The sequence below is a fragment of the Artemia sp. Qi Xiang Cuo genome, chromosome 18 (genome assembly GCF_049724085.1).
Source record: "Artemia sp. Qi Xiang Cuo chromosome 18, ASM4972408v1, whole genome shotgun sequence".
In the NCBI taxonomy this organism is placed as follows: domain Eukaryota; kingdom Metazoa; phylum Arthropoda; class Branchiopoda; order Anostraca; family Artemiidae; genus Artemia; species Artemia sp. Qi Xiang Cuo.
The window spans coordinates 9884285-9905592 of record NC_142811.1 but is presented as its reverse complement, the minus strand read 5'-3'; the positions used below and the strand labels follow the sequence as shown (position 1 = coordinate 9905592).

The window sequence follows — 21308 nt, the reverse complement described above, 5'->3', positions numbered from 1 at the left end:
TACCCTGAGGGTTGTGGGGGATTTTCCTCCTCTTTACTTAGTCCCCGGTTTTTGTTTGGCTCTCGAGTGTCGCTATTGTTTACTTAGGCAGCGTAATCGTGCTGTATATGATTAATAAAGTAGCTTTCTACAAAAAACTTATACGCCCAAAGTGTATAACTTACAAACCTTGCATTGAGGGCTCTCAGGGGGCTACCATCATAAAAGACCTCATGTCCGGATCGTTCAACTACGTTCAACAAAAAAGATATCTCAAAATTTTGATTGGATGTGTTTTGGAAAATGGTGGGTGTGAGAAGGGCGTTAGTCGCTATCCAATTACTTTCAACTATTAAAAAAGGCACTAGCCCTTTCAATTTCTAATTGAATGAGCCCTTTTGAAGCTTCTATGACACCACTTTCAATAAAAACTTTATATGCCCCAGGGCATAACTTACAACCCTTGTCCTGAGGGCTGTGGGGGGAGGGTCCTCCTCAAAAATATATTTTCTATCTGTAAATCAACTACGCTGAACAAAATTGGTATCTCAAAATTTTTATTGGATGTGTTTGGGGGAATGATGGGAGTGGGGAGGGGGCTAGTTGCCCTCCAATCACTTTCGACTATTAAAAAGGGCACTAGCCCTTTGAATTTCCAATCTAATGAGCTTTTTTCAGTTTCTACGACAACGCCTTCTTTAAATATCTTATATGCCCCCAAGGCATAACTTAAAACCCTTGCCCTGAGGGCTGTGGGGGAGTGTCCTCAAAAACATATATTATATCTGGAAAAAAACTACGTTGAACAAAAAGAATATCTCGAAATTTTGACTGGATGTGTTTGGGGGAACGATGGGCGTGGGAGGGGGTATTTGCCCTTCAATAGCTCTTGACTATTAAAAGAGGCACTAGCCCTTTGAATTTCCAATCGAATGAGCCTTTTTTGAAGTTTCTACGACAACGCCTTCTATAAAAAACCTTATATGCCCCCAGCGCATAACTTAAAACCCTTGCCATGAGGGTGGTGGGGGAGTATCCTCCTCAAAAACATATTTTATATCTAGAAATCAACTATGCTGAACAAAATGGCTATCTCAAAATTTTTATTGGATGTGTTGGGGGGGATGATGGGCGTGGAGGGGCTAGTTGCCCTCCAATCACTTTCGAATATTAAAATGAGTACTAGCCCTTTAAATATCCAATCGAATGAGCCTGTTTTGAAGTTTCTACGACAACTCCTTCTATAAAAACCTTATATGCCCCCAGGGCATAACTTAAAACCCTTGCTCTGAGGGTTGTGGGGGAGTGTCCTCCTCAAAAACATATTTTCTATCTGGAAGTCAACTACGCTCAACAAAATCTCAAAATTTTGATTGGATGTTTTTGAGGGAATGATGGGCGTGGGGGGGGGCTAGGTGCCCTCCAATCACTTTCGTCTATTAAAAAGGGCACTAGAACTCTCAATTTCCAATTTAATGAGCCCCTTTTGAAGTTTCTACGACAACCCCTTCCAGATGAAGTGCCCTACTCTAAAGGAAAAAAAATAGTAAATAGTACATTGTGCCAATATAGGTCTTATATGCCCACAGGGCATAACTTAAAACCCTTGCCCCGAGGGTTGTGGGGGAGTGTCCTCCTCAAAAATGTTTTTTTCTATCTGGAAATCAACTACGCTGAAGAAAATGGCTATCTCAAAATTCTGATTAAATGTTTGTGGGAGAATTATGGGCGTGGGGGCTACTTGCTCTCCAATCACTTTAGATAATTAAACAGAGAAGTTGTTACCAAATTTTCAAATCAAATGATCCTTTTTAGAAGTTTCTATAACGACTACTTCGATACCAAGTGCCCTGGTAGAGAAAAACAAATACACATTGCGGCCACATCGTTCTTTACTTAGGCAGCGCTAGCGCGCTGCCTCATCCGTTTTCAAGTCGAGCAATAAGAGGATTATAGAAATTTGTGAATAACAACCCACGGTTAAAGGCAGTGATGAGACAGCTGCTGAAAAGTTGATGCTATCTACAATTTCTATCGATTTGCTTCAATATAATATTTTCCCTGCATATATATATATATATATATATATATATATATATATATATATATATATATATATATATATATATATATATATATATATATATATATATATATATAGATATATATATATAATATATATATATATATATATATATATATATATATATATATATATATATATATATATATATATATATATATATATATATATATATATATATATATATATATATATATATATATATATATATATATATATATATATATATAATATATATATATATATATATATATATATATATATATACATAAATCATGTCTCTTTGATATAAACATTATTTGATCTTGCATAAACCAAATGGAATTATGCTTGGAATTATGTTCTTAAAGAGGAAACTCCCACACAGTCCTAGTGCCCTTTAGAAAGGGCTAGTGCCCTTTTTAAGGTAGAAAGTGATGGGAGGGCAGCTAACCCCCCTCTCACGCCCACCTTTTCCCCAAATACATCCACTCAAAATTTTTAGACATTCATTTTGTTCAACATTGTTGAAAGTTCTGGAAATTAGGTCTTTGAGGATAACAAACCCCCTTCCCAACATTCCTCAGGGCAAGGGTTGTAAGCTATGCACTGGGGGCCTATAAGGTTTTTGTAGAAAGCGTTGTCTCAGAAACTCCAAAAAAGGCTCAATTTATTGGAAATTGAAATGGCTAGTGCCCTCTTTAATTGTCAAAAGTGATTGGAAGGTAACTAACATCCCTTCCACGCCCACCATTTCCCCAAACGCATCCAATCAAAATTTATATATATATATATAGACCGTCTACACCATAAACGGTATCAGATAGGATGTAAAAAATATAGCAGATAGAAAAGGTCAATTTAGACGAAGGACATGTAAAAACTGGCATGAAAATAAGGAAAAACTGGTTTAATATTTCAAATAAGAAAGTGGAAAATAACAAAAAAAATTCAATCAAACAAAAAATAACAACAAAAAATATCATTTATAAAACAAAAAGGTATATATTGATAAACAAAAATCTAAAATGGCATCCATCAGTCATTTTTTAAATCCTTCACAAAAATGAAATTTGATTATCGGACCAAAGAGCGTATGTTTTAATTCATAAGGGTAAAACAGTATTTGGGAGACACGTCATTCCTTATTAGAAAATTGCATGGGATTATTTTTCACACATTATTGTCGCGTCATAGACACCATAAAATGGTGTTTTGTCTAAAGTCCTAGTGTTTTGTCCTAGTTTCTTTCAAACAAAACATAATTTGATCTTGCATAAACCAAATGGAATTATGCTTGGAATTATGTTCTTAAGGAGGACACTCCCCCACAGCCCTTAGGACAAGGGTTGTAAGTTATGCCCTGGGGGCATATAAAGTTTTTTATAGAATGTTTTGTCGTAGAAACTTCAAAAAGAGCTCATTCGATTGGAAATTCTAAGGGCTAGTGCCCTTTTTAAGGTCAAAAGTGATGGGAGGGCAACTAACCCCCCTCTCAAGCCCACCTTTTCCCCAAAAACATCCAATAACAATTTTGAGATATCCATGTGTTCAACATAGTTGAAAGGTCTTGATATTAGATATTTGAGGATGACAACCCCCCCCCCCCCATCCCTCTTGGCTAGGGGTGTAATCATTGCCCTGGGGGCATATAAGGTTATTTTTGAAAGCGTTGTCGTAGAAACTTCAAAAAGGGCTCAATTTATTGGAAATTGGAATGGCTAGTGCCCTTTTTAATAGTCAAAAGTGATTGGAAGGCAACTAACACCCCTTCCACGCCCACCATTTCCCCAAACGCATCCAATCAACATTTTGAGATAGCCATTTTGTTCAGCGTAGTTGATTTCCAGATAGAAATTATGTTTTTGAGGAGGACACTCCCCCATAGCCCTCAGGGCAAAGGTTATAAGTTATGCCCTGGGGGGATATAAGGTTTTTATAGAAAGCTTTGTCGTAGAAATATCAAAAAGGGTTCATTAGATTGGAAATTCAAAGGGCTAGAGCCCTTTTTAAGGCCGAAAGTGATTGGAGGACAACTAATCCCCCTCTCCCACCCACCTTTTCCCCAAACACATCAAATCAAAATTTTGAGATAGCCTTTTTGTTCAACGTAGTTGAAAGTTCTGGAACTTTTCAATAGTCGAAAGTGGTTGGAGGGCAACTAGCCCCCTGCCCACGCCCATCATTTCCCCAAACACATCCAATCGAAATTTTTTATAGCCATTTTGTTCAGCGTAGTTGATTTCCAGATAGAAAATATGTTTTTGAGGAGGAGACTCCCCCAGAGCCCTCAGAGCAAGGGTTTTAAGTTATGCCCTGGGGGCATATAAGGTTTTTATAGAAGACGTTGTTGTTGAAACTTCAAAAAAAGCTCATTCAAAAAAATATAAATGTTTTTACTTTTATAACTTTAATAATTCAAATAATTTTAACATTTTGATTACTAAATATCAGTATATGTATATTAAACTGACAATGCACATTCATTTGTATTTTTTCAGTGAAGTGCAAATTTTGTTCTGACCTTGGGAAGCCATATGGGTTTTGCGCCCAACTTATGCTAATTTCTGCTCGTTTTGAGTTTGACTCGGTTATATATTGCAATTTCTGTTCTTTTTGGGTTTCATTTATTTATCGATTCTGATTTGTGGTAGTTTCACGCTTGGTAGATTATTTTATTTTATTTTTGCTCATTTTTGGTTTAATGGGAGTTCTTTACTTTTCTTTGAAAAACTTATTTTGTGGAAAAAGTTTTTTAAATTAATTAAGATGAAAAGGGCGTCAAAAGGGGGTTGAGATTATACATCAGCAATATTTTTGGAATGGATTACCGTGTCAAGGTGAAACTTCCAGGGCATCATGAAAGGGATGTTGAACTGATCAAAAGGCAAGATATACGTGCTACTACCTCTATTAATACTGCTGCTACTACTGCTACTAGCAGTAGTCAATTATATTGGAAATTGAAATGGCTAGTGCCCTTTGTAATAGACGAAAGTGATTGGAAGGCAACTAACACCCCTTCCACGCCCACCATTTATTCAAAGACATCCAATCAAAATTTCGAGATAGCCATTTTGTTCAAAGTAGTTAAAAGGTCCGGACATTATAACTTTGAGGATGACACTACCCCCACAGCCCTCAGGGTAAGGGTTGTAAGTTATGCCCCAGGGGCATATAAGGTTTCTATTGAAATCTTTGTCGTAGAAACATGAGAAAAGGCGTATTTGAATGAAAATTCAAAGGGATAGGGCCCTTTTTATTAGTCAAAAGTGAGTGGAGGGCAACCAACCCCTCTCTCACGCCCACCTTCTCCCCAAACACATCCAATCAAAATTTTTAGATAGTCATTTCGTTCAACGTAGTCAAAAGTTTTAGAAAATTAGGTCTTTGAGGATGATAACCCCCTCAGAGCCCTCGGGGCAAAGGTTGTAAGTTCTGCCCTAGGGACATATAAGGTTTATATAGATAGTGGTGTTGTAGAAACTTCAAAAAGGGCTCATTCGATTGAAAATTAAATGGGCCCGTGGCCTTTTAATTATCGAAAGTAATTGGGACATAACTAACATCCTTCTTACATCCACCATTCCTCCAGACGTAACAAGTAAAAAGTTTTAGATAGCCATTTTGTTCGACGTAGTTAAAAAGTCCGGAAATTATGTTTTGAGGATGACAACCCCCCCCCCCCCACAGTCTTCAGGTCTATATGTTTTTATAGAAAGCGTTATCGTCGAAACTTCAAAAAGGGTTCAGTCAATTGAAAATCGAAAGGGCTGGTGTCCTTTTAATATTCGGAAGTGAATGGAGCGCAACTGACCTCCCCCCCCCGCGCACGCCCACCATTTCCCCAAACACATCCAATAAAAATTTTACGATAGCAATTTTCTTCAACGTAGTTGAAAGTTCTGGATATTAGGAGCTAGCCGTTTTGTTTAACGTAGTTGAAAGTTCTGGGAATTAGGTCTTTGAGGATGACAACTCCCTCACAGCCCTCAGGTCAAGGGTTGCAATTTATGCCCTGGGGGCATATAAGATGTTTATAGAAAGCGTTGTTGTAGAAACTCAAAAAGGGCTCATTCGATTGGAAATTCAAAGGGCTAGTGCCCTTTTTAATAATGGAAAGTTATTGGAAGGTTTGACATTTTTATAGTATTAATTCAAAAAACTTTTTCCACAAAATAAGTTTTTCAAAGAAAATTAAAGAACTGCATTAAACTAAAAATCAGCAAAAATAAAATAAAATAATCTACCAAGCCTGAAACTACCACAAATCAGCATGGATAAATAAATGAACCCCAAAACGAACAGAAATTACAATATCCCAAGGCCAGAACATAATTTGCACTTTACTGAAAAAAATATAAATGTTTTTACTTCATAAGTTTAATAAATCAAATAATATTAACATTTTGATTACTAAATATCAGTATATTAAACAGACAATGCACATTCATTTATATTTTTTTCTGTAAAGTGCAAATTATGTTTTGACCTTTAGAAGGCATAGGGGTTTTGGGCCCTTTATAATACTTCATATTCTAAACATGATTGTACTTAACTTGTTTTAATGTCAATACTATAAATGTTCTATGGTCTAAGTTGTTTATTTTTTATAATAGCCATTTTGTTCAGCGTAGTTGATTTCCAGATAGAAAATATGTTTTTGAGCAGGACACCCGACAACAACCCTCAAAGAAAGTATTTTAAGTAACGCCCTGGGTATATATGAAGTTTTTAAAGAAATTGGTTTGGAAGACAGTTCAAAAAAGGCTTATTCGATTGGAAATTCAAAGGGTTAGTGCCCTTTTTAATAGTCGAAAGTGATTGGAGAGCAACTAGCCCCCCCCCACGCCCATCATTTTCCCAAACATATCCAATCAAAATTTTGAGATATCCATTTTGTTCAGCGTAGTTGATTTCCAGATAGAAAATATGTTTTTGAGGACACTCCCCCACAGCCCTCAGGGCAAGGGTTTTAAGTCATAACCTGGGGGCATATAAGGTATTTAAAGAAGACGTTGTCGTAGAAACTTCAAAAAAGCTCATTTGATTGGAAATTCAAAGGGCTAGTGCCCTTTTTAATAGTCGAAAGTGATTGGAGGGCAACTAGCCCCCTCCCCACTCCCATCATTCCCCCAAACACATCCAATAAAAATTTTGAGATACTCATTTTGTTCAGCGTAGTTGATTTACAGATAGAAAATATATTTTTGAGGAGGACCCTCCCCCCACAGCCCTCAGGGCAAGGGTTGTAAGTTATGCCCTGGGGCATATAAAGTTTTTATTGAAAGTGTTGTCATAGAAACTTCAAAAGGGATCATTCAATTAGAAATTGAAAGGGCTAGTGCCTTTTTTAATAGTTGAAAGTGATTGGATAGCGACTAACGCCCTTCTCACACTCACCATTTTCCAAAACACGTCCAATCAAAATTTTGAGATATCCATTTTGTTCAAAGTAGTTGAACGTTATGGAAATTAGGTCTTTTAGGATGACAACCCCATTAGAACCCTTAGTGCAAGGGCTCTAATTATGGCCTTGGGGGCATAGAAGGTTTATATAGAAAGCTGTTGCATAAATCATGGGCAGCAAGAACGCGTTGCCTAAGGATAGAACAGAGACACTCGAGAACGAGACAAGAAACAGTGACTAAGTAAAGAGGAGGACACTCCCCCAAAACCCTCAGGGCAAGGGTTTTAAGTTTTGCCCTGGGGGCATATAAAAACGATGTTGGCACAATGTATTATTTACTAATTTTTTCCTTTAGAGCAGGGCCCTTCGTATCGAAGAAGTTGTCGTAGAAAGTTCGAAAAGCGTCATTCAATTGGAAATTGGAGTGGCTTGTGCCCTTTTTAATAGTCAAAAGTGAATGGAATGCGACTAACACCCCTTCCACGCCCACCATTTTCCAAAACACGTCCAATCAAAATTTTGAGATATCGATTTTGTTCAAAGTAGTTGAACGATCTGGAAATTAGGTCTTTTAGGATGATAACCCCCTCAGAGCCCTCAGTGCAAGGGTTGTAAGTTATACCCTGGGGCATATAAAGCGGTAATAGAAAGTTGCTGTTTGAATCATAGTCAGCACGATCGCGCTGCCTAAGTAAAGAACGGGGAAACTCGAGAATGAGACAAGAAACGGGGACTAAGTAAAAATGAGGACACTCCCCCACAACCCTCAGGGCAAGGGTTTTAAGTTTTGCCCTGGGGGCATATAAAAACGATGTTGACACAATGTATTATTTATTAATTTTTTCCTTTAGAGCAGGGCCCTTCGTATCGAAGAAGTTGTCGTAGAAAGTTCGAAAAGCGTCATTGAATTGGAAATTGGAGTGGCTTGTGCCCTTTTTAATAGTCAAAAGTGAATGGAATACGACTAACACCCCTTCCCCGCCCACCATTTCACAAAACACGTCCAATCAAAATTTTGAGATAGCCATTTTGTTCAGCATAGTTGATTTCCAGATAGAAATTATGTTTTTGAGGACAGTCTTCCACAGCCCTTAGGGCAAGGGTTGTAAGTTGTGCCCTGGGGGCATATAAAGTTTTTTTTTATAGAAGGTGTTGTCGTAGAAACTTTAAAAAAGACTCATTCGATTGGAAACTCAAAGGGATAGTGCCCTTTTTAATAGTCGAAAGTGATTAGAGGGCAACTATCCCGCCTCTCCTTTTCCCCAAACACATCTAATCAAAACTTTGATATGGCCATTTTATTCAACGTAGCTTTAAGTTCTGGAAATTCGTTCTTTAAGGGTGACAACCCCCCACAGCCCTCAGGGCAAGGGTTGTAATTTATGCCCAGGGGGCATATAAGGTTTTTATATAACGCGTTGTCGTAGAAACTTCAAAAAGGGCTCATTGGATTGGAAATTGAAATGGCTGGTGCCCCTTTTAAAAGTCGAAAGTGATTGGAAAGCAAATAACACCCCTTCAACTCCAAACATTTCACCAAACACATGCAATACAGATTTTGAGACGGTCATTGTGTTCGACGCAGTTCAAAGTTCTGGAAATTATACCTTTGAGCAGGACACTCCCCCCACAGTTTTTAGAACAAGGATTATAAGTTATGCCCTAGGGGCATATAAGGTTTATATTGAAGTCTTTGTCGTAAAAACTTGAAAAAGGGCTCATTCGATTGTACATTCAAAGGGCTAGTGCCCTTTTTCATAGTTAAAAGTGATTTGAAGGCAACTAACCCCCCTCTCACGCCCATCTTTTTTATAAACACATCCAATCAATATTTTAGATAGTCATTTTATTCAACGTAGTTGAATAAAACCTCTCCCCCCACAACCCTCAGGGCAAGGGTTGTGAGTTATTTCCTGGGGGCGTATAAGGTTTTTATTGAAAGCGTAGAAACTTCACAAGGGCTCATTGAACTGGAAATTGAAATGGCTAGTGCCTTTTTTAATAGTTGAAAGTGATTGGAGAGCGACTAATTCGTTCAATCCATTTTGTTCAACGGAGTTGAAAGTTCTTGAAATTGGGTCTTTGAGGATGATAACCTCCTCAGAGCCCTTAGGGCAAAGGTTGTGAGCTATGCCCTGGGGGCATATAAATTTTATACACAAAGTTGTTATAGAAATTTCATAATGGGCTCATTTGATAGGAAACTGAAATTGCCCTTTTTAATAGTCGAAAGTGAGTGAAGAGTAATTACCCCCCCCCTCTTACGCCCACCATTTCCCCAAAAACATTCAATCAAACATTCATTCAATCAGGTTTTTATAGATAGAGTTGTGGTAAAACTTCAAAAGGGGCTCATTCAATTCGAAATTGAGAGGTTTAGTGCCCTTTGTAAAAGTTGAAACGGATTGGAGGGTAACTAACCCCCCTCTCACGCCCACCATTCCTCCAAACACATCCAATAAGAATTTTCAGATAGCCATTTTGTTCAACGTAGTAGAAAGTTCTGGAAATTAGGTCTTTGAGAATGACTCCCCCCCCCAGCACTCAGGGCAAGGGCTGTAACTTACTCCCTGGGGGCATATAAGATTTTATTGAAAGTTTTGTCGTAGAAACTTCAAAAGGGCTCATTTTATTGGACATTGAAAGGGCTAGGGCCATTTTTAACAGTTGAAAGTGATTGGAGGGCAACTAACCCCAATATCACGCCCACCTTTTCCCCAAACACATCAAATCAAAATTTTGAGATAGCCTTTTTGTTCAACGTAGTTGAAAGTTCTAGAACTTTTCAATACTCGAAAGTGGTTGGAGGGCAACTAGCCCCCTGCCCACGCCCATCATTTCCCCAAACACATCCAATCAAAATTTTGTGATAGCCATTTTGTTCAGCGTAGTTGATTTCCAGATAGAAAATATGTTTTTGAGGAGGAGACTCCCCCAGAGCCCTCAGAGCAAGGGTTTTAAGTTATGCCCTGGGGGCATATAAGGTTTTTATAGAAGACGTTGTTGTAGAAACTTCAAAAAAAGCTCATTCAAAAAAATATAAATGTTTTTACTTTTATAACTTTAATAATTCAAATAATTTTAACATTTTGATTACTAAATATCAGTATATGTATATTAAACTGACAATGCACCTTAATTTGTATTTTTTCAGTGAAGTGCAAATTTTGTTCTGACCTTGGGAAGCCATATGGGTTTTGCGCCCAACTTATGCTAATTTCTGCTCGTTTTGAGTTTGACTCGGTTATATATTGCAATTCCTGTTCGTTTTGGGTTTTATTTATTTATCGATTCTGATTTGTGGTAGTTTCACGCTTGGTAGATTATTTGATTTTGTTTTCGCTCATTTTTGGTTTAATGGAGTTCTTTACTTTTCTTTGAAAAACTTATTTTATTGAAAGTTTTTTTTTAAATAATTTTAATGAAATAATATTATAAATATATATAAATAATATTAATGAAAATCACGCCATCATATTCAACATATCAGAGAACCCTACAGTAGAGTTTTCAAGCTCATATCTGCAAAAATGTGGAATTTTGTGTTTTTTGCCAGAAGAAATATCATGGATGCGTATTTGTTTTTTTGTTTGTTTTTTCCCTAGGGGCGTTTGTATCGACCCAGTGGACCTAGAATATCACAAGAGGGTTCATTCGAATGGAAATTAAAAGTTCTATTGCCTTTTTTAAGTGACCAAATAAATTGGAGGGCAACTAGGCCCCCTCCTACGCTCATTTTCCCCCAAAGTCACCAGATTTTGATATAGCCATTTTGTTCAACATACTTGAAATATCTATTAACTATGCCTTTGAGGACGACTCAATCCTCCAGAGTCCCCGGGGGAAGGACTGAAAGTTATGAACTTTGCGCTTTGTTTATATTAATTAAAAAAAACTTTTTCCACAAAATAAGTTTTTCAAAGAAAAGTAAAGAACTCCATTAAACAAAAAATGAGCAAAATAGAATGGAATAACCTACTAAACATGAAACTACCACAAATCAGCATCGATAAATAAATGAAACCCAAAACAAACAGAAATTACAATAAATAACCAAGTCAAACTCAAAACGAGCAGAAATTAACATAAGTTGGGCTCAAAACCACTATGCTTTCTCAAGGCCAGAACAAAATTTGCACTTCACTGAAAAAAAATATAAATGTTTCTACTTTTATAACTTTATAAATCAAATAATATTAACATTTTGATAACTAAATATCAGTATATGTATATTACACTGACAATGCACATTCATTTGTATTTTTTCAGTAAAGTGCAAATTTTGTTCTGGCCTTTTTGGTCAAATGTGTTTGTGGAAAAGAGGATATCAGGGGGGGGCTATTTTCTCTCCATCACGTTTGACTCTGGAAATTGAACTAGAAGTATACATTTCCAATCAAATGAGCCTCCTCTAAAGTTCACAAGACCACCTCTTCATAAAAACCTTACATACCCCCAGGGCATAACTTAAAACCCTTATCCCCATACTTTTGGGGGTTGTGCCAACCTCAAAGGCCATGTTATGAGATCTTTGGGTTATTTTTGAACAAATGGCTATATTGAAATGTCTATCAGATGTATTGGGGGGAAATATGATGTGTGGGGGGGGGGTATAGCTGCCCTCTGATAAATTTGACTCTTAAAAATGGCTCCTTCAACTTCCAATTTCCAATCCAATGAGCCCCCTCCAAATTTTATACAACCACTGTTTCCATAAAAACCTTAAATGCCCTCAGGGCATACCTTACAGCCCTTGCCCTGAGGACTGTGAGGGAGTTCTCATCCTCAAAGACATAATTTCTGGACTTTTAAACTATGTCAAAGAAAATAACTATCGCGAAATTTTGACTGGAAGTGTTTGGGGAAATGATGGGCATGGGGGGATGGTTGCCCTCGAATTACTTTTGACTATTAAAGAAGGCACTAGCCCTTTCAATTACCAACTGACTGAGCCCTTTTCAAAGTTCCTACAACAACAAATGGCCATCTTAAAATTTCTATCAGTTGTGTTTCTGGAAAATATGACGTGTGTGGGGGGGGGGCTATTTGCCTGCTGATCACTTTGACTCTTAAAAAGAACACTATAACTTCTTATTACCAATCCAATGAGCCATCTTTGAAGTTTATACGGCCACCATTTCTATAAAAACTATATATGCCCCCAGGGCATAACTTACAACCCTTGATCTGAGGGCTATATAGGGGGAGGGGTTATCCTCAAAGACATAATTTCTGGACCTTTCAACTACACTGAGCAAAATGGCTATCTCAAAAATTATGATTGAACGTGTTTGGGGAAATGATTGGTGTATGGTGGGGGGCTGCATGACCTCCAATCACTTTTGACTGTTAAAAAAGCAAGTAGAACTTCTGATTACCAATCAAACAAGCGCCCTGTGAGGTTTATACAACCACCCTTTCTTTAAAAAACCTTATATCCCCACAGGGCATAACTTACAACCCTTGCTCTGAGAGTTGTGAGGGCGGGGGTGTCATTCTCAAAGTCATAATTTCTGGACCTTAAAACTACACTGAATAAAATGCCTATCTCAAAATTTTGATTGGATGTGTTTGGGGAAGTGATTGATGTGGGAGAGGGGGAGCTGGTTGTCCTCCATGAGCTCTTTTTGAAGTTCTTATGAAATTTCTTTCTATAAGAAGTGCCCTGGTATATAAAGAACAATATATTGTGTCCACATTGCTCTTTACTTAGGCAGCACTATAGTCCTGTTTATGATATTTTGTCTTTAGATTTGAATTATACAGCATTAGACCAGGTAAGCCCCCCCCCCCCCCTAAAATTCATTCTATGGTCGCCCATGTCTGTATGACTTTATTTGTTTTCTCTATAATAGCATGAGGTATAAGAATTCATGGTACTTGTGTATTATATAATATACACTGAAGAACTTGTATTGCAAAGATGAGACAATACCCAGTTATCATTCTGTCTATACCAGACAATTGCCTTTGGCTTGTTGCAAAACTACATTATAGCTATATTTTAATTAAATATTCAGTTTGTATATTGGTTAGGTTATTTTAGGTTATGTATTTAAAATAATGAGCTCTGGGCAGCCCCCCTTCCATAATTCTTTGTGGTAGTTTTCATAATTTTGTTACTAAAATCTTGTATTTTTCTTCAAATTTTGTTTTATTTCATTAGCATTCACCTTACTTCACTTCTTGAGTGTGTATTATATAATACACAAGTACCAAATTCATCTGTATGACTTTATTTATATTTGCTCAATACAAAAATGAGGCATAAAAAGTCATCTGTATGACTTTTTATTATTCTAAATAATGAGAAAAGGCATGATATTGTTTTTTGTTTGACTGTATACTGCTTTTCATATAGTAGTAAATGACAATATCTGATCCTTAGTATATAAAGGATCAAGGAATATTATAGTCAAATATTGCAAACCTGTGCATGCAAAATGTATTAACATGATTGTTCTGCATATTTTGAAATAAGAATTGTTTTCTTAACATGTTTCCTTCTCTCTAATTAGTTCTCTGGATAAATATCCTTAAAAATACCTTCCCTAGACATACTTTGGTAAATTTGCAGTGGGCCTTATAATTTAGCTAAGATGAAAAGGAAAATGTCATTTGATGGCTTTTTTAAGTTCTTTCATAATTCAAAAGTTGTTTTGGGGGCTAATCGCATCTTGAGCCCTTAAAGAGGCCCCAAAGGTATTTCATTTTTGTAACCATACAAAGAAGTTATCAACACTAGTTAAGTTATTGAAAAGTGATTAAAAACGTATCACTAGTTTATAAATAGGTTGTTCAAGAGTAATATATCCCAAAAATACTTATTTATAACAATTCAAACCTCATTTATTGGGCAACTTAAATATAAACCATTTTTCCTACATTTTCAAGTTTTTTAAATGCTGTTGACAAAAATAGTACTGAATTTTGCAATTTCAAACTTTGCTGTTAATAATTCAGGGTATATTCCAACTCAAGGTATATATTTACCCATTATTGGGGTGGGGTGGGTAATTTTCACAGTATAGGGCTCGGCACACGTAGCTGATTTCGGGAACCAATTTCAGCAAGGGTATATTCCACATTGTGTGATTCTAACTAATGATTCTAAGAGGCGGGGCTTAGTGACGTTTTTGGTGATTAACCATCATTAATTACATTCTAGACAAGGAATGTACTAGGGCTTTAGAGCTTTAGGCATGTAATTAATTGTATTGAATGATTATTATAAATTAATTATAATTAATGATGATTAATCACCAAAAAACATCACTAAGCCCCGCCTCTTAGCATCATTAATTATAATCACTTGACATGGAATACACCCTTGCTGAAATCAGTTCCCGAAACCAGATATGTGTTCCTAGCCCTTAAATTTGCAGTGGGTCATATAATTTAGCTAGGATGAAAGTTAAAAGATCATTTGTCGCTTTTTTTATGCTCAGTACTATCCCATTATCAGGAACTCTCTAAAAAGTCAAGTTTGGTTAATGCTAATGAAATAAAATAAAATAGGATGAATATATAACAGTTTAGAAACAAATTTGAGCTATATATTTGCACATTAAGGGGGGGGGTAAAGCATTGCATATATTAAATACGTAACCTAACCAAGGTACCTTTTCCCCCCTAAAATCCAAAAAAGCACTATTTAATATCATATATGCAATGAAAACCTTACTATCATTGCCTGCTCTACAACAGATAAGACGTCACAAAATGGGTTTCATCATTACCAATCTAAAGTGTTAAAGCCACGCAGCCCTGATAATGGGATTGTACCTTATGCTGTTTCATTATTCATGTAAAATATTCGTGGGGCCCCTTTAAGGGCTTAAGATGCAATTAGCCCCAGAAGCAATTACTGAATTATGAAAGAGCATAAAAAAACGCATCAAATGACATTTTCACTTTCATCTTAGCTAAATTATAAGGCCCACTGCAAATTTACCCATACTTTTAGTCTTCAGATCCATCCCTTAAAGTTTCATTTTTCCTAACCTACCCCTTTCCAAGATAGCAAAAAGTAGCTAAACTAGAATTTTAACACCCTATTCACCAGTAAAGTTACATCTGCTCATTAGTGAGATTTACATCTTGGTGCTACATAAGAAAGAAAAAAATGCCAAAAAAGAAAGCTAGCCTAGGCTAGTGTGTTTACCATGTCTCTGTCAATTATGCCATAGAATCTTTGGTAAAATTCTACTTTAGCTACTTTTGGCTATCTTGGAAAGGGGAGGTTGGGAAAATAAAACTTTCAGGGATGGGTCTACATGCTAAAGTATGTCCCAGGAAGATATTTTGAAGTACCTACCTCCACTCCTTCTCCCTCTAGAGGGTCCTGACCTTTAAAAATGTGTGTGTTATAAAAATAAAACCTTGCAAAATAAATCTTTTACTTAAGTGAAGTATAACTAAATTGTTTTCAGCTTCACAACTTTGCTCAATCCCAAATGATAAGGTTTTAAAGAGATGTAAACACATTTCCTAATTTTTAAAAAAAACAAAAAAACATTGATATGGCTTAAAATTCTACTCAAATAACAGGAATTGCATCTTCAGAACTAAAGCTAGAAAAAAAGAAACTAGGCTAATAACTGAAAATTAAGGTAAAATGTTGCTTTGTCAACCTGTCATGTAGGCAAATTTCAGGACCCTCTAGAGGGAGAAGAAGTGGAGGTAGGTACTTGAAAATACCTTCCTGGGAAATACTTTGGTAAATATTTTCAAAATCATATTATTGAGTTATGAATTAAGTGAATATACCAATTGATGCCTTTTTTATGCTCTTACAAATATAATAATCATTTTTGTCGGGAATGAATTTTAGCCTCTGCCCCTATATATATCAATTCAGGGTAGGCCTATATATTTGCACATTATGAGGGTGGGGTTAATTTTATTTCTAATTTAAATGAGAGGTAAGATTAAACGTTCCCCCCACCCCTCGAATGTGCAAATATATAGGCTACCCTGAATGGGTATATATATTAGTTGGGGCTAGAATTCATTTCTGACAAAAATGATTATTATACTTGAAAAGAGCATAAAAAAAGGCATCGAGTGGTATATTCACTTTAGTTGTAACTCAATAATGTGATTTGGTAAATATTTACCCATACTTTAGCTTGTAGACCCATTCCTGAAAGTTTCATTTTCTTAATCTAACCCCTTTTTAAGATAGCCAAAAGTAGTTAAAGTAGAATTTTACCAAATCTTTTATAGCCTGAGTTGACCTTGAAAAATTTAACAAATAAATGTGAGAGCAATAGGACTACAAGTAGGGGAGACCAGCTCCCCTTCACCATGGCCCAGGTTTGTCATTTCAAAATTACTCAAACACATAGCGTTCAAAACCCAGGAAACTTTGCCAATGGAAGAGCCATCTACTAGCAATACTTTATTAGAGCAGAGAATTTGCCTTCAGTTGTAAGTAAATTTTTTTAATAATTGGTATATTTTTTTCCTACAGAATGCTATATTTTATGTCTTAGAAAAAAAGCTATTCAAGAGCTATTTTAAAAGATTTGGTAATTGTCTGTTACCAAGTATATCTCTCAGTTTATTCTACCACTCTCCTCAAAAGCATTTGGCACCATCTATCAAGAATTACAGATTAGATCAAAACTTCATGTAGATGACCCTCTGCCCAAGTTCTGCCACGAATTTCCTGCTCAGGTTTGCCAGGCTAGGGTATGGTGAACCAGGGCTGGTGAGCTTTCATTTTGTTTTCATTGTAGTATTTTTTTATGTGTTGTTGTACTATTCTGTATTTTACTAGTTCTGTATTTTTCAGAAATATTGCATATTTTACTATTAATATTCTGTATTTTACTAGCCCATCTAAATGAAGAGTTGTTACTGGCAATAATAATAGGATAAAAATAATTGGATTGAGTCAATTTGCATGCCCAGAAGTTGCAACATTGATTCAAAATTTAAGAGTTTGTTATGTTGATGTAACTTTGACAAAGAATATTGAGACAAAACGTATTACCTTGAGGTTACTACATAAAAAAGAGCTCTTGAAATTCTATTTGATCTTTCAAGTTCAGAACACATCATATTTCTGATAAAAACAAACTGGGCAATCCAACTAACATATTCTAAAAGTTTGAAGTAGTCAATGTTGTTTCATTGCCAAAATAAGTAAATTATACATCATGACAAAAGACAAGGCTGAAAACTTAAGACTTAAACTTAAGACTAAAAATTTAAGACTGGACATGTAAACTTCTTCTGCAAAAGTCTTCAATGTTACATCAAGCATATTGGTGCACTATTCTGTATTTTACTAATAGTATATTTTCTTTTGTTTTCAGACATCATGCAAATGCCAAAGCCTGCTACAGAAAGAAAAAAAGGTACAACTGAACCAGAACTGCTTCATGAAGCTGTGCTAGAAGTCATCAACAAGCAAGTTCCAAAGGCAACAGCTTCAAGAAAACACCAGATTCCTTGTGCAACCTTACAAGATTATGTGAAAAGAATCAGCAAGAACGGCCTGGAGGTTAGAAGTTTGTCTCTCTCTTTTTTTTCACCATGATACGCCACTCATAGAATTTTTACGGATGAACAGGAACGGGCTCTTGTCAAATACCTGCAAATAATATGCCATATGCATTATGGACTATCACCACTCAAGCTACATCAACTTTGCTACAAATACACCACATCAAAGCAGCTTAAAATTCCAGATTCATGGACTTGTGGTGAGAAAAATCAAGCTGCAGGAGAGGATTGGTATCGGGGGTTTATGCAGTGACACCCTGAGCATACAATCCAACAGGCAGAAGCTACCAGTCTGGGAAGGGCTACAGCCTTCAACCACTTTACAGTTCAGCAGTTCTTTAACAATCTTTGGACTCTATACAATTGTCACTGCTTTAGCCCAGAAAATATTTGGAACATCAATGAGACAGGATTATCAACTTTTCACAAGCCAGGCACTGTCATTGCTGAGAAGGGCCAAAGGCAAGTCAGAAAGGTAACATCTGGCAAAAGAGGGCAGAATATCATGCTTTGTATCTGTGTTAATGCTATTGGAAATACAGTTCCTCCAATGATGATTTTTCCCACAAAAACGTGCCCTGATATCCTACTAAAGGGAGCTCCACCAGGGACCATTGGGTTCAGAAATGAAAAAGCTTCTGGATGGATGACAACCGAGCTCTTTGTCATTTGGCTGAACCACTTTATTAGTCATGTAAAACCAACAAAATCAAAACCTGTTCTTCTGATTTTGGACAATCATATTACCAGATATTCTAGCAATCTGCTTGAGCTGGCTAAGGAGAATGGTGTTAATCTTTTAACCATGCCCCCACATACAACTCATAAACTGCAGCCTCTGGATTGCTCTGTTATGTTTCCGATTAAGGCATATTACAATCAAGAAGCCACAGCTTTTATGAGCAGAAACAAATGCAAAATCATAGCCATTGCTAATGTTGCAGAAATTCTTGGCTCATCTTACTTCAAGGTTGTTACTCAAGAAAGCATAATCCATGGGTTCTGCTGCACAGGAATTCATCCATTCAACCCGGAAATTTTTCAAGACCACATATACCTAAGTTCATCCATTTTCAATAGACCAGAAGTACTGCCACTGGCCCCTTTCAGCTCAGAAGGTAACTCTGCGTGATATTCAGAAGCATCATGTGCAAGTGAACCACCCCTGATAGACTCAAGTCCAGAACAGCTGCCTGTTACAATGTCTGGTTCTGTTAACAATAGCTATTCAGATATTATAGATCTTTTCCCATTGCCAAAAGTATCCCCCAGGAAGAAAAAAAAAGAGCTGCAAATAGAAAAAAAACAGAAATCCTAACAGATACTCCAGTAAAAGAAAGAATTCATCAAGAGGTGGAAAAGAAAAACAAGAAACAAAAAGTGCTAGAAATGAAGAAACTAAGCAAGACAGTTGCAAAGCAATATAAATTTCCAAAAAGGAAGCTATTTTGCAAAGCAGTTGAGTATGAAAGCAGCTCTGAAGATTTTGTAGTTGATTCTGATTGTTGCAGTGACAAGAGACTGAATGTTGGTGATGTCAAGGCTGAAACTGAAATATCTGGATATATCATAGTTGGTGATTTCATTCTCACTGGAATTGATGGGAAAAGAAGTGGGAAAACATACTATATTGTGTTGGTGCTAGAAATCAATGGTGATGATCTTGATGTCAAATTTCTCAAAAAGGTTGAACCAAACAAGTTTGTTCATACAGATGAACAGGCTTTTGTAGAGAGACAATCAGTGGAAATTAAACTTGATCAACCTATCTCATGCGGAGGGACTAAAAGGCAATAGAAAAGCTGACATTTGGTGTTGATCTTTCCACATACAATATAAAATGATCAGGCAAATTTAATGAGTTACCTGTATTAAATTTTCTTATACCAATTGCTGATGAGTATTAAACATATTCTTAAATGAGAATGGCTCTTCTGATCTTTTTAAAAGTGGTTTCCAACGCTTGGCAAACCAGAACCAGGGGATGGCAAAGCTGTACCGGGGTTGTACAGGTTTACCATATCTGACCAAGGTCATTGTTCTTTGAATTATGGCTATAACTGATAGGCTAAAAAAATATCAAAATTTTGCTTGATGTCCTGAATATGTATGTACATTTTGGTGGGAAAAAGTTGACTGCAGATTGACAAGCATAGGCCTAGCAGAAAAAAATTATTTTCTAAAAAAGTGATGAACGCGGTGGGTCTCCCCTAAGCACAAAAAAAATGACATTCAAACTAGGCTATAGCAGGGATACCACCAGATGGCTAATTTGACAGTGTATATATATACAAATCTTTAAATTAGCCAACTGGCCAATCAGCATTTTAAGCCTAGGAGTCCAGCTGGACATAAGGAAACATATTAAGAAGATAATTCTTACTCCAGAATATGGAGAATAATCCTAGTTAACACATTTTTCAGGCGGAGAGCCTTTATCTTCAATTTTTTCCAGTTTTTCTAAGAAATTCATGAATTTTTTATAACCTATAAATTCACAGAATATATACCCCCAACCCCCTAATGTGCAAATATATATCTAGAATTGCATCCTCAATCTAAATATAACACCCATTTGCATCACAAATTAACTTTACTCCCATATTAGGCTAGCCATGTGGTGGATGTCCAGCTATAGCCTAACAGCTAGCCTATTGGGGAGTACTAGTAGCCTAACTCACTGCATCCTCAAATAGACTATACAGCCTATTACTTTAATTATCAAATATGAAGCTCCTTGTTTCCAGAACAAAAACTACTTCGTTTAGCCTATGCTATGGAAATTATTTTAATAGCCTACCTGTTTTTGCTAGCTTCCAGCATAGACGTTCATGGACTAATATTGAGATTAGAATCTTTGTTGTTGTTTGTTTGTTGCACTCCTGGGAGGCTGCCCACTGTGCAAGTCTCCTTTCTCAAGATTAGACTAGAACTCACGTCTCAAGATAGATTAGAATCCTTTCTTGGAACCTGGATACGCGCAGGGTTGTTACCAAGGTCAGTTCCTAAAGTGCTACCCAAATTTACAGTTGCCCAAATTTACGTGATACACAGTGATTTTAGGTGTTTAAGCAAACAAATTGATTGTAATAGTACTGGAATAGTGCTAAAATAGCGCTATCATGCTATTTTAGCAACTCTGAGCACTTGCTAAAGTGCTACACTTAATAAAATAGTGTTAAAATAGCACGTTAATGCTATAGCGGCAACCCTGATTCACGGAGACTTTCCTGCCCGGTCACACGTTTCAAAAACCACTGGAAACCGAAAATGGAATAGTGGAAAGCAAAGACAACACTTGGATCACAAAAACTAGCGGAACAAGTTTCAACACGACTATCT

At 36.4% G+C, this 21308-nt stretch overlaps 2 protein-coding genes across 8 annotated transcripts in view; one reads left to right on the top strand and one right to left on the bottom strand.

The window, feature by feature from the left end:
* The window catches only part of LOC148941186 (uncharacterized), a 162729-nt gene extending 141795 nt beyond the window's left edge, over positions 1-20934 (bottom strand). For all 7 annotated transcript variants that reach the window (XM_089103802.1, XM_089103797.1, XM_089103801.1 and 4 more), the window contains exon 1: positions 20767-20934. The gene's annotated coding sequence lies outside the window, so the exon portion shown is untranslated. The remainder of the gene's footprint in view (positions 1-20766) is intronic.
* Positions 18472-19098, top strand: LOC148941187 (uncharacterized). Its single transcript, XM_089104111.1, has one exon. It carries the CDS (start codon positions 18472-18474, stop codon positions 19096-19098), a length of 627 nt encoding a protein of 208 aa, XP_088960237.1.
* Positions 20935-21308: the final 374 nt, after the last annotated feature.

Excerpts from the sequence above, each read along its gene's own strand:
- LOC148941187 (XM_089104111.1), top strand. The coding sequence starts at position 18,472 with ATGCTTTGTATCTGTGTTAATGCTATTGGAAATACAGTTCCTCCAATG.